General features: G+C 33.8%; 1 protein-coding gene across 1 annotated transcript; it reads left to right on the top strand.

The window, feature by feature from the left end:
• The first annotated feature begins 9,177 nt into the window (after nucleotides 1–9,177).
• LOC122588435 lies at nucleotides 9,178–9,966 on the top strand. Its single transcript, XM_043760549.1, has 2 exons — nucleotides 9,178–9,412; nucleotides 9,563–9,966. Exons 1-2 carry the CDS (start codon nucleotides 9,178–9,180, stop codon nucleotides 9,964–9,966), a joined length of 639 nt encoding a protein of 212 aa, XP_043616484.1.
• Nucleotides 9,967–14,087: the final 4,121 nt, after the last annotated feature.

The raw sequence follows: 14,087 nt of genomic DNA, 5'->3' as shown, positions 1-14,087 counted from the left end.
ACACTTAAAAACTACATTTTGATGCTTTAAAAGTCCATAAAGCTGACATAGTGCATAACTAATTATGATTATTTAAGTGTTTAACAATACATGGATCCGTCAAAATCGAAAAAAATCACATTTTTGGTCGGATGCATCATTTTGATAATATGCATCCAAGATGGATGCACAAAACTAAAAACGTGATTTTATTATCAAGTGGTGACAGTAGCATTGTGATTATTAATGTGAAAATAATTGATGTAAAAAAGGTATAATTTAGCCATTTTAAAAGTTGAGCATTTGTTTTATTATCAAGTAAATATAAATGACGAAAAGTGGAAAGGAGCTAATCAAGGACAATTATTTGTAGCTCAGTCGAACTGGAGTTGGATTTCGAATTGGTAATAAGTAGAGTTCGAGCTTGACTGACTTAGTTCAATTACACCTCTAGCTAGTGATTTATAATCATGAGTATCCATGGTGCTACACCCTGTGCAAAGCATGTTAGGAAAATGATTAATCCTCCTATTTAACTTATCATCATAAAAATCACTTTAACAATATGATCATGACATATAGTATAATTAAAAGATGGGATTAAGAGAAATTTAACGGATTATACTTAACATGAAATGAAGACATTAGGAGGATATAAAATAATTTGTCTTTCATCAACATGATAAACATATCACCCTCTTTTTAATTATATTGTTGGTAAGTGATTAACTAATGAGGTTGTTATTTGGTTTTCAGATCCGGAAAATCTGATGACAGATGTGATGAAACGCCTACGTACGTAATGCGATAAATCCTTGTATGTGGCCTTATTTGAAGTTTACAATCCATAAGGACCATTCACCACATGTAGCTGTAGATCATAAGCGCATATTAGTAATAGGAGAAGAAGACACCGATGAAGGCTATCGTTACAAAATTCAAATGGATAAAGGCGCCAAATGGCAAAATTTGAAAGTTTTTGTTAAAGACAATAGTTTGATCTGTGAAGGCTTCGGGACAGATGGGGAAACACTCTACGTGGACATTGATCTACCAGAAGAGATATATCATTTGATCGAAGGCTTCCCTGTAAAAACGGAAACACTGTACGTGAAATTTGATCTACCAAAAAAGACATATCAGGTGAGTGATGTAAAAGCGAAGTTGGAAGGCGTGATGTTATATATACCATTTTCCAATTTGACACCGGAGGATTTTGATGAAACGGGCGGTTATATACTAGCTAGTGGAAATAAAAATGAAAATGAAAAAGAAAAATAATAGGTTAGATTGTTGAAATTGGTTGATGTTTTTGAGAGTTGTTTTAATTAATGATAGGTTAGATTGTTGGAATTATTTGATGTTTTTTGAATTGTTTTAATTGTTGTTAATGACTTATTTCTATGATCGAAATGTTCTTGCAAAGATTTGCCGGATCAATCTCGATCAGCTTGTTGGGTTCCAAACTTTTATAAATGTTATAGTCTTTCTAATATACAATCAAAGTATGAGGTGTTGGAACCACGTTAGTGTGACTGTCACTGATCATCTATCATTCCTGATATGATAATTGACGATAACTGAAATCCCTATGTCTAGGTAAATATATGATGGACGTATTTACTCTTAGAGACGTAGTATAGGATTTCTCATTAGGTGATTGTAACTGAGAGGACTAATGATACACACATTAAACACCAGAAGGGTTGAATGTGTAAATACTAAAGGGTTGAATGTGTAATTACTCTCATTATAAATAGAGGGTAATTAACCTTAAGTTAAGGTTAATCACACACACATAATCCCACACAAATTCGTGTGTTTACTCCTCTCTAATTCGTGCATCATGTTTCAGCCGAATTTATCATCCCATTATTACTCAATCACCTTGTTATGGGAACTCGAAATCAATAGCAATTATGGTTTATGTTCTTACAGGTTCCACAGGACAATTGGGGATGTTTTATCACTCGAATCGAATCATGTTTATTCCAACATGTGGTATCAGAGCCTCGTTACGAGCTATAAGTCATGATTTGGTTCAAATTTGATGAATTTCGCGATCTTAAAAACTGCAGAAGACGAACTTCTTGCTGACGTCACACGAACTTCGTGCTGACGTCATCACGGACTAAAGCCTACTTCACACTGACGTCATCCTCGCGCTGACGTCATCTTCTTGCTGACGTCATCACAGACTAATGTTCACTTCGCGCTGACGTCATCCTCGCGCTGACGTCATCTTCGTGCTGACGTCATCATGCTTTCTGCTCATCTTCGCGCGTACGTCATCATCGCACTTACGTCACCTTCGCGCTTTTGTCTCCACGAACTTCAGCTTAATTTCATACACGAACTAATGACAACCTCGTGCTTACATCATCACGATTTTATGACACTTTCGTGCTGACATCATCACGAATTTATGATATCTTCTTGCTTACGTGTTCTTTGTGCTTACGTGTTCACGACTTAGATGATGTTTTCGTGCCTATGTCATCACGACTTACTGATGTCCTCGTGTTTACATTATCATGAACTATTAGATGACTTCGTGCTTATGTTATCACGAGTTATTACTTAAGTTCGTGTTATATTAAAGAAGATCTTAGCTGATGAATATGTTCGTGCTTACTATTTTACCCTATAATTTTGTGGCTGAATTTGTCTCTAATTTTTCAAAAATAATTTTTTCTGAGACATTTTTCAAAAATAATTTTTACCCCCGTAATGTGTGGGGGCTTCGCACTAATGTACATGGTTTCATCATTTGTGCCCAAAGGTCAAATATGATTCTCATGGTGCGTTCTTTTCCTTTTGGACAATGAACACTAAGTATATTGATTCTGCCCAAAGGTGATTTAATACACTTTGTGTGCTAAAAGGAATATTTTTTCATGCATAAGATACACGATTCTTAATTTTGTGCCCAAAGGTCAAAAGATAAGTGTTGTGCCGCATGACCCTAATGCTCATGTGTACTTAGATATTAGTTACTTCTGCCCAAAGGTGATGTAAATCTAAGTAGAGCCTTATGTCAACTTATTGTTTTGGTGTTTACAATAGGTTACCTATCACTGGCTTCAATAGTATAATGGTCTTAGTCTCATTACTTTAAGGAACATTACTTTAGCCTCTTACGTATTTAGGCATTACGTTAGTTCCATTACTTTTAGAGACATTATTTAATAAGCCTTAGATATCTAATTATGTTATTATAATGAACATTATTATTAGCCCTTAGTTAAGTTTAGGCATTACTTTAGTTCCATTAGTTTTATAGATATTGCTTAGTCTGCCTTAGATAGCTAATTATGTCACTATAATCTTATTGCCTTTAGTTTTAGGCATTACTTCAATAATCTTCTATTACTTGTATCATAAATTGATATCCTCCTTATTTCCACTCTAGTACCTAACTTAGGCATTAAGTCGCATATTGATACAAACTTTGCTTTATGAAAGGATTAATTACCTCTAACTCTGGAGATGCTAGACCTTGACTATGTCATTCGCCATAATGAACCCACTGCTATTACTGCTAACTTTTCCGCAGCTCATAAAGCGAATTTTTAAGAAAGTGGGAAAGGCAAATCACTTGTCACTAATGATGGTCTGGAACTTCATCAATCATAGTATCTGAGGGAATTTATAAGGCGTATGCAAGTAGCTTAAATACAAAGGAAATAACAGTATTTGTGAACACAAAATGAATATGACTGACATGACTCATAAGTTTAAGAGTTCTAAAATGGAATTCTCTGACAATTTTCTTATGCATTTTATAATGACCTCATTGCTTGCTTATTCCGACACCTTCAAAAAATTAGATATAATGCTATGAAGGATAAATGGTTGATGAGTGAACGAATAGCAATGTGTGTGCAAGAAAATGGTCGCCTTAAGTTGGGCCAACCTATATTTGTTTACCTTACTACCACTACTAATTCCATTAAGAGGAAAGATATAACAGTAATAAGACTGCAAATTAAAGTTCAAAAGGCTAATCATGGTGCTTTTACCTCTAGTTTTAAGTCCTTGATGAGCAATCCTAACTGCAAATTCTCATTGTGCTCAAATTGTCTTAATTTCAAGGAATTGCTAGCTAAGAAAGGTAACTTATTTCATGTAATATTTGATTCTTTTATGTTTAATGTATCTTCTAATACATGTGTGAGTGACTTTAGTTCTATGGTTCATGTGATTAACTCAACATAAGGATTCCATACAATTCAGAAGCTATCACATGACCAAAGAAAGCTTAGAGTTGGAAGGATTGATCTCTTATATGTCGAAACCATGGAGACTTATGATTTACATATAAACACTTGAAAGTGTATTAGACTAGTGGATACCTTATGTGTACCGAGAATTTCTCGGAAACTTTGTATCTATTTCTCTAGTTTAAGACCTTGAAAGTTATGTAATAATTCATGGTTACGACGAGATTGCCATTACTCATAATAATGAATTCCTTGGTCCTAGTTTCTTGAATGAATTGTTGTATAAGTTAGAACTAGATCATAATTTCTCACAGTCTTTGTTGTCTCCTAATATTGATGACATAACTAAAACAAAGACAAAATCACCTAACTAATTAAGAGAATTACTCCATGTAGTGGCATAAATACCTTAGCCACATCTCACGAGTTTACATGATACGACTCATAGAGCATGGAATATTACATTCTCTTGACTTTTGTGATTTTGAAACATGTATTCAATGGCTTAAGGGATAAAGAAAGGAGCTAATAGAAGTTCCAACTTGTTGGAAATAATTCACTCTGATGTTAGTAGCCCCTATCCCGCAACCATCTCGGAACATACATCACTTATTACATTCATTAATGATTATTCATGTTATATGCACCTATATCTGATCTGAACCCTTAGAGACTTTTATTGATCTTGTAACTTTGGTTTTAAACCAACTTGATCATAAAATAAAAGTTGTGAGATCAGATAAAGGAGGTGAGTATTATGGTTGACATATTGATATTGGTTAAGCTTTTAATCCTTTCCATAACTTTTGAAAGGAACAAGACATAAGTAACCAATATACCATGTTTGGTTCTCCTTAACGAAAGTCTGTTGCTAAAAGGAGAAATAGAACCTTAATAGACATGGTGAAAAGTATGTTTGTCAACACTAACTTACCTACTTTCCTTTGGACTAAGGCCTTACGCACAGCTGTTCATATACTCAATAAGAGTTCCATTAGAATCTGTCCTTAAGACTCATGGACAGAAAGGAAACTGAGTCTGAGTTATATGAACGTATGAGGTTGTACTGCCAAAGCATAACTCTATAACCCTAACTTAAAGAAACTGAATCTTAAATCCTTTACCCGTTTCTTTATCGGTTATTAGTTTTATTGTCTTTCCTACACTACTAGCATTATTGACAAGTAGCATGTCACATTTCTTGAGAACTAAGAGATCAGTGGGAGCACGACAAATCATAACTTAAGATTTGCAGGAAGTACAAGAAGCGGGGGGAACCACTCGTCGGTTATTATTACTCCTCCGATAACTCCTCTTGTACCCAACGCTGCTCCTAATATCACTGATCCACCTTCTCTATCAGAATTCTAAACCTCCTAATTAGAATACTACTAATGTTAAAGCATATTATTAATAATGCTAAAGCAAAGCATCTTACTACTAATGCTAAAGCATCTTCCTTATTGAACCTGAAAATCAACTCAGGAGATCATCTCGGTCACTCATGACCATAACTTTGATGATTTCATAACTTACTGAAGTTGAGGGCATTGAAAAGCTTACTAATCCTATTCCTTATTAAGAAGCCATTAATAGCGATCAGGTCACTTAGTGGAATGAAGCCATGATTTAATAGCTTAATTCTGTGTAGCATAATGACGTTTGGGACTTGGTTGAATTTCTTGAAGAATTCAAATCTATAAGTTGTAAGTGGATCTTCAAAACCAAATTAGACCCGAATAGAAATGTCAAACGCTATAAGGCCATAACCATTTGCGAAGGGCTTTACTCAAAAGGAAGGAATCGATTATCAAGAGACCTTATCTCCTGTCTCATAAAGATTCCTTAAGGATCATCATGGCATTCGTATCTCATTATGATTTAGAGTTACATTAGATGGATGTCAAGACCACTTTCCTAAATGCAAACTTGCATTAAGAAGGATACATGTGCACCTGAAGTTCCATAAAGTAAATAGCACATGATCAGCAAGTTGAATAAGTCCATATACAGGTTGAAACAAGCATCACTAAAATGGTACGTTAAGTTTAATGAAGTCATAAGAGGACAAGACTTTCTAAGAAAATCAAGTGGATTAATGCACCTATCTCAAGATCAGTGGGAGTAAATTTACAATCCTTGTTTTGCACGTGGATGATATACTTGCAAATAACAACTTGGATATGTTGCATGAGTTGAAGCGTTTACTTTTCGCAGAATTGAAGGACCACGAATGCACTGCTTGTGTTTTAATTAACTAACTTGTAATGTAAAGACGAAGTAACAAGAACAGAGATGAGATGTAAACAACTTCGTTTAGTTATATGAATTTCAACTAAACGATGAAAACATGGATGGTTGTTTGATAACAACAACAATGAACAATAAACAGAAAAATATGTTAAGTTTTTGAACACACAAAAACTTAACAAATTACTTAGAGAAAATAAGATATACTATGGAACACACCAACAGTTTTGTGGCTAGGTCAAGTGATTCCTTTTATAGGCAGATAAGGAATCACATGACTACCTTAGTAGATGTTGACACATGATGGTTATCAACTATCTATTGGTGGATCATTCAGATCTGCAGAAGCCTCTTTCTTTTATCTTGTTTGTTTCCAAAAACGGTATGAAAGAGAAACTTCACTGCACTGAAATAGTACAAGGTCACCTGTCTTCATCTTGATCTTTCAACACGTGTCCTTAGGACCATTATTCTAATCTTCAAATTCCCGCTCATATTTGACCAACAAATACTGGACGGTGAGTCATTGAACATATCCTTTAGACTTCGAAGATAGATTATGCTTGCAAATGTATGAGCTCGCTGATTGAGCCACTCGCTGAGTTCTTCAGCGAATCCCTGATCCAACAAGAATGTCGACATAAAAGATCTCGGTGATGCCTTTAATGTCACAGGTATCGAAATACATCGGGATAGGCGTAATGATGTTCTAGTTCTTTCTCAAAAGGCTTATATTGAACATATCTTAGAACGCCATAACATGCAACACTACACACCCACTATAAATTTATTAGTAAAAGGAAACGTATGTGATTTGTTTCCAAAGTCTGAACATTGAGATTAAAGAAAGAGCAAATGAGGATGATACCTTACTCGTAAGTAGTTAAGAGCATTACGTACACTCAGGTCTGTACTCGTCCAGATATCGCTTATATTGACGGTATGCTTGGGATTTAAGTATATCATCCCGGATTAGCATATTGGAAAATGGCTAAAAAGGTTCTACGATATCTACAAATGACCAAAGACTACATAATGACTTATAGGAGAGGTGACAACTTAGAAGTAGTGGGATGTTCTAATTCCAATAAGAAATCTACTTCTGAATCTATATTTATGATTAGCTGGCAAACCTATCTTTTGACGGAGTCATAAGTAGAAACTGACTGCAACGTCTACCATGATGTCTGAACGTTCATAATTTCATGTCATGAGATGTTGAAAAAGAACCTGGTCAATGGACTCGAAAGTCGTCAACTTTATTGTTAGACCATTGAAGTTTTACTGTGATAACTCAGCTACCGTAACTTGCTTGAACAGTAACAGTTCAACTGGCGCTGAGATGTATCTCGATACAAAGTATCTGTTTTATGTGAACGGATTGAGGAAAATGTTCTTTGTATTGAGTACATAAGTACACATAATATGTTACTGGATCCAATGACCGAAGGTCTTCCTCCTAAAATCTTCGTAGGATACGTATCGAAGATGAGGCTTACTTAAAGACATATTATGATAGCATGTTGTACTTATTGGTCATTATTATTATGTTAATTAAAATTTTCCTCCTTATTCAGATTTTGTTTGTCTATTAGTTACACTTCGAGCTCATAATAGTGTAAAGACATTATGTTACAAAATTTGTCTTAGTCAATTGATCATTGCTTATTAGTTTTAAATTTGAGTCATAGTTTGACTAGTGGGGGTCCTGAGTTGATGTTCTTCTCTACGACTGTACTTATTGGCTATGATTTCGGTTTAAAACAAAATGAGTATTATTTCGGAACTTATTTGAATACTCATAGATAAATGATCGCTCAGTCAAGTGGGAGAATGTTGGAACCACGTTAGTGTGACCGTCACTGATCATCTATCATTCCTGATATGATAATTGACGATAACTGAAATCCTATGTCTAGGTAAATATATGATGGGCGTATTTACTCTTAGAGATGTAGTATAGGGTTTCCTATTAGGTGATTGTAACTAAGAGGACTAATGATACACACATTAAACACCAGAAGGGTTGAATGTGTAAATACTAAAGGGTTGAATGTGTAATTACTCTCATTATAAATAGAGGGTAATTAACCCTAAGTTAAGGTTAATCACACACACATAATCCCACATAAATTCGTGTGTTTACTCCCCTCTAATTCGTGCATCATGTTTCAGCCGAATTTATCATCCCATTATTACTCAATAACCTTGTTATGGGAACCCGAAATCAATAGCAATTATGCTTTATGTTCTTACAGGTTTCACAAGACGATTGGGGATGTTTTATCACTTGAATCGAATCATGTTTATTCTAACATGAGGCCCATCAGTCAACAGGCCCATGTTACTTAGCAAAGATTTGGATAAAGATCCTCTAGAATTGACTCCATTTGGATTAGTTGATATTGAGGTCTTGAGGATGTAGAGAAAAAGAGTACCCAACGTTATAAGTCGTTTTGATGTTTGTTTCTAATTCAAAATTTTGATAGTACTACTTTTGTGGGGGTTCATAATCAAAATTAAAAATAATCGGTCATGTTTGAATCAAAAGGACGTGAACAAAAAAGACAAGGCTAAAGACAAGGCTAAAGACGGGGCCGGCCATGGCCATCTCTAGATCCCAGACCCGTCCATTACCAAATGAAGACTCGGTTTTAATAAAGACCAAATCAACAACATTCTTCCGCCTAGATTTCTTCCTCTTTGTTTTCTGTCACAAGAAATAATGGCTTCTTCCTCCCTTATTCTCAAAAAGCTCCGCCAAACATCGTGCTCCAATTACCTTACCATATCGAGCTTTCTATCCCCGCCAACAGCATTGTTTGGTACTTCAAGAATACCCACGAGATCCATTGTTCCGTACTTCCAGCCACCAGTATGTGGTGGTCGTGGTGCGTCAATAATGTCATGTTTTATCAACGCCAAGGAATTCCATGTTCACGTATCTCGTGATGATTCTGGTATATTTTCATATATCGGCCTTATTATTTCTTTACAAAGTTAAGCCAAAAAATACTAACATATTTTTCGATTCGTCTGATGCGTTATTGCGTTCACTTAATGATACATCAAGTTAATTTGGTTATATATATATTTTTGTTAAATTTCAGTGAGAGTGAATGCGATGACACGCATATGGGATACGTTAAATCCTCGCGGCTGGTCGTTTGTGCGGTTATATTTAGACGAGGAAGATTTACCACAAGTTGAAGTAGATAGGTTGCTATTCAGAATTAGAGCCGAGGAAACTAATGAAGGTGTATGTGTTAAGATAATAATGCATAGAGTCAAATGCCACAATTTGAAGGTGTTTGTCGAAGACAACTCTTTGATGTGCCAAGGATTGAAGGCTCGGGGGAAAACACACGACATCGAGTTCCCGTTACCGGAGAGGACGTATCAATTGAGCGATGTGAAAGCAAAGTTGGAAAATGGTGTGTTAATGATAACGATTGCAAATTTGACAAGGGAGGAACTTTATAAAAAGCGCTTTTCAATCACTAGTGATAATTGATTTTTGATGAGAAAAATCAGAGGAATGAATTAGGTGAAGAAGTATTAAACGAAATTATATGTATTAATTGTACCATTTAGGTTGTAGGGCCTTTTCTACCATTTAGGTAGAAACTGAAAGCAGCCTCTCTACTTAGGTAGAGGTAAGGTCTGCCTACATCTTAACCTCCCCATACACCGTCGAGGTATTAGGGCTCAAAACTCACGAAAGGCGACACTGAGCAGTTACTTACTTACTTATATGTATTAATTGTATGTTCACGATAGGATTATCATGTTCAAATAGGATGTTGTGTTAGGGAGTTGGCATTATTGGTCATGGCTTAATTAACATCGCGGTTTGGCCTAGGCCACGCTGTAATACTGTCATCAAGGTTTGGTTTTGGCACCTTGACGAAAGTTCTTACGTATGTTGTTTTTGTGTTTGGGGGATTGAAAATTCATAGCTACGGAATCATCATATTTGGTTTCATGATTAAATATAAGAAAAATAAATAAATGAACGAATGATAATAAAAATATATTTTAAAACTAATTAAATTTGAAAGATTCAGAATCTTTATATATAATTAAAAAGGATTGTTTTTTAGATGTATTTTTAGAAATATTATTATGTTGTGTTAAAAGCACAAAATTTTTAAAAATATTTTTATTTCATTTATGATGTCATATTTAAAAAAAAGGATTTTTCTATCATTTTTGTATAGTATTAAGCTTTCAACTGTACATAATGTTTATTTAAATTTTTAATCTTTTCTTTGAAACAAAGAACTTTTTTAATTCTTTTATATAATATTATGAAATGTCCTTTTATTAACGTAATAGGTATTTTTATTTTATGTATCATTATGTTAGACAATTCACTATTTACATATCAAGTTATAACTTATCAATAACATAAATTACATATATTCTTTTACATTTGTTTTTTACAAATTTAATTAAAAGGCCCGGATTGAACCGGGTTGATTAGCTAGTATATAGAAAAGGTCATAATTGATAAAACTTAATTAAGTAACGTGTATAAAAACAGAAAAAAGGAAAAAAACAGAAAAAAGCTTAATTATATTTAAAATTAAAAATTGATTGTTTAATTAGATGACACATAGACAATTAAATGTTTTTAAATAGATAGGAAGTTTTTTTGGCTTATCATAGATTCATGGTATGAAAGAAGAATATTATTTGTAATTTTTATATGTACTTCCTAATAAAGCAAATCCTCTTCTTCCCTCTATTAAATATTTCTGTCTTTGAAATACCTTATTTGTCTTTGGACTTTTTTGTTTTTTTTCCTTACGTAACTACCAAAAATCCCGAATAAAACAGACCGTCTTTTCACATGGGTCGTTTTAGCTAATTATTTAGGCAATAAATTAATTAAGATACACTAAATTAAATTTAAATTAATTAATTTAAAATACAAACAATTGACACAAACATTCCTAAATATTAGTAGATTTGATAATGACCGTGTAATTACTAAAAAAATAAAGATAGGATCAAACAATTAAAAAGTTGGGATTTGTTACTTTCTTCAGACTAGTTACCATTTTCTCCGGAAAAAATGGTTTCCTCTATTATTCTCAGAGAAGTGCGTCAACCGGTGGTTTCCAGCTACCTCGTTCCGTCAGGCCCTCTGTTTCGTCCGGCGATAACTTCTACGCCTGTTACAAACCCTACCACTCAATTCCGTCAAACAACATCGTTCTTCGGTACTTCCCGACTCCTGATGACCCGATCCATTGTTCCGTACCGGTAACTTGAACTTCTATGGTTTCATGTTTTATCAACGTCAAGGAGTTCCATGTTCACACTTATTTGTCTGTTTTTGACCAATTCTTTATGTGTCACCAGATTCTAATCTAAATCTTTAGATCACAACTAAATTTTGTTAATTTTTGTTTTAACATAGTATCAACCTTTAGCGTATACAAACGCAGTGATTTATTTGTTGCATTCAGGAGAGGCAGCATTGTCACAATTTGAGTAGTAAATTTTAATTAACAATCAATACACATCCAACTTCAAACTAAACTTTTAATTTTCATAAAAATTTCCACTAAAACACATTATTAAAGATGAAAAAATTTCTTCAAATCAGTTTTGTAATCCTGAGAAATCTCTCTTCGTGATCAAAAGCTCAGTGCTCTTTTGGTACTTTCGGATCTCTCGTAAATCGTAATGCCACTGTTCCCGGCCTAGACCTGTGTGGCTTCTTCACTCCCCCGGTTGCCGGTGCTGATATTAGAGCCGCTTTTGTTGCCAATTGCTTTTTGGGTGCTTTCCCTCCTGTCGATTTTCGGGCTGTTTGCTTTGTTCTTGCCATTTTTTCTATTATTTGGTTTTTTCTTTTTTTTTTTAACAGATTGTTTTGGTATTTGATTTGGAAATGTGATTGAATTGTATATATGTGGTTTAAATAGGGGCGATGGGTGTGTTTATTTATAAGGGTTTTGGTGAATTTTGAAAATTTTGGAGGGATATGTGTAATTTTTGGCGGTGGTGAAATGTTGGTCTTAGGATTATTAACAAAACAAAGGACGGTTTAGATCAGATTTTTAGATTGATTTCGGATCGCAATCCGTGTGCTTTTGGGTTTTTTTTATCTATTGTGCTTTTTCAGGTACATATTTTATTGTAAGAAATGAAATGATATTATACTACAGTACATTTTTATTGATACACTTAGAAAATATGTTATGATTAATACGAATACTTCTTTAAAAGAGCTAGATCGTATTATATGTTATTGGGTTGATAGTGCAAGCCTTTCAATGAATATTTGTTTTTGAAAAAATTCTCTATCATGGACCCGATTAAAACAAAATAATCTAACCTACTCGCTATATTAATGTTCAATCTGCACCCGTAAAAAACAATATCGTATTACATGCATTATTGGTTTACTAACGAATTGAAAAGTTTTATTTGGGGAAATTTTTAGGTTATTCCTAGCTCTTAACATCTTTTACTTATACTTACCTACGTCACGTTAGCAAATTTATATCTTTATTTCATCATCCGTAGTTTACAAGTTCAACGCTACTACTAGCAGTAGCAACACAGTTAACATAGTTGTTACACTCTTATGAGTTACGAGACGAGTCAGTTTATACCAAAAAACGACGTGACTCGCTAGGTGACTCTCTTTTCTCCTAACTCTTACGAGTCGCGATGTGAATTGGAAACAAGTTAACATGAGCCGCAAACTTATGATTGTTGTAGTTTGATAATATGATTATATATCATATATCATATTTATGCTTACACTGTTTTATATGTTATATATGTATTTTTTTTTATCATTTTGGTACGAATTTGGTGATAAACTATAAGGTTATGACTCAAAGTACCGAATATGTAATATTTTAGTAATGTATTAAGATAATCATCTTAAGTTTTGTTTATAAATACGTTACATATATATAGTTATACAATATTATGTAGTATATAAAAATGTTCTGACTTTTACGAGATGAGTCACGCACGTTTCAAGTCACGAGTTAAAAACCATGTTTTTGAGTCGAGTCAAAAGTTACAAGTCGACAACTACGTTAGCAGGGTACAGGTGAATGAATGAATGAGTGTTTGGTGATGTTTCCATTGCATCATCATTTTTTAGTTACATATTATCAAATGTATTTCAAGTTGCGGATGTTATTTTAAATGCAGTGAAATATATTGTATGGTCAAGTACCGCTAAGAAAATGATAATATGCGGATCACCTTCCAAAATTAGTGATGAGATATCTATTCTTAAAATACGATTAGTGAGAAACAAATCATGTTCACTTTCATCATTTTTATTATATATTTCTTTTATAGACATATATATTATACCTTTTACATTACCAATGAAATGGAGTACTAAAAACCATAAGATATTACTTTAAAACAAGGGATAAAACTAGTTCCAAAAATACGGTACTTATTTAGTCCATACCACAAAACAGAAAGCCCTTGAGAGAACATTATGGATAACTTGACGTCTTGACCGATAGAGCAACAAAGGAGTGGGAAATTAACGACTTTACTTCCTGACCACAAAAAAACTGACCAAATAATATGATCATTGTCCATGATGACCAAAAGATCATGGGTGTGTATATACATATATAA

The sequence above is a fragment of the Erigeron canadensis genome, chromosome 1 (genome assembly GCF_010389155.1).
Source record: "Erigeron canadensis isolate Cc75 chromosome 1, C_canadensis_v1, whole genome shotgun sequence".
In the NCBI taxonomy this organism is placed as follows: domain Eukaryota; kingdom Viridiplantae; phylum Streptophyta; class Magnoliopsida; order Asterales; family Asteraceae; genus Erigeron; species Erigeron canadensis.
Note: the sequence above shows the minus strand (reverse complement) of the source record. Positions and strands in the feature narration are given on the sequence as shown.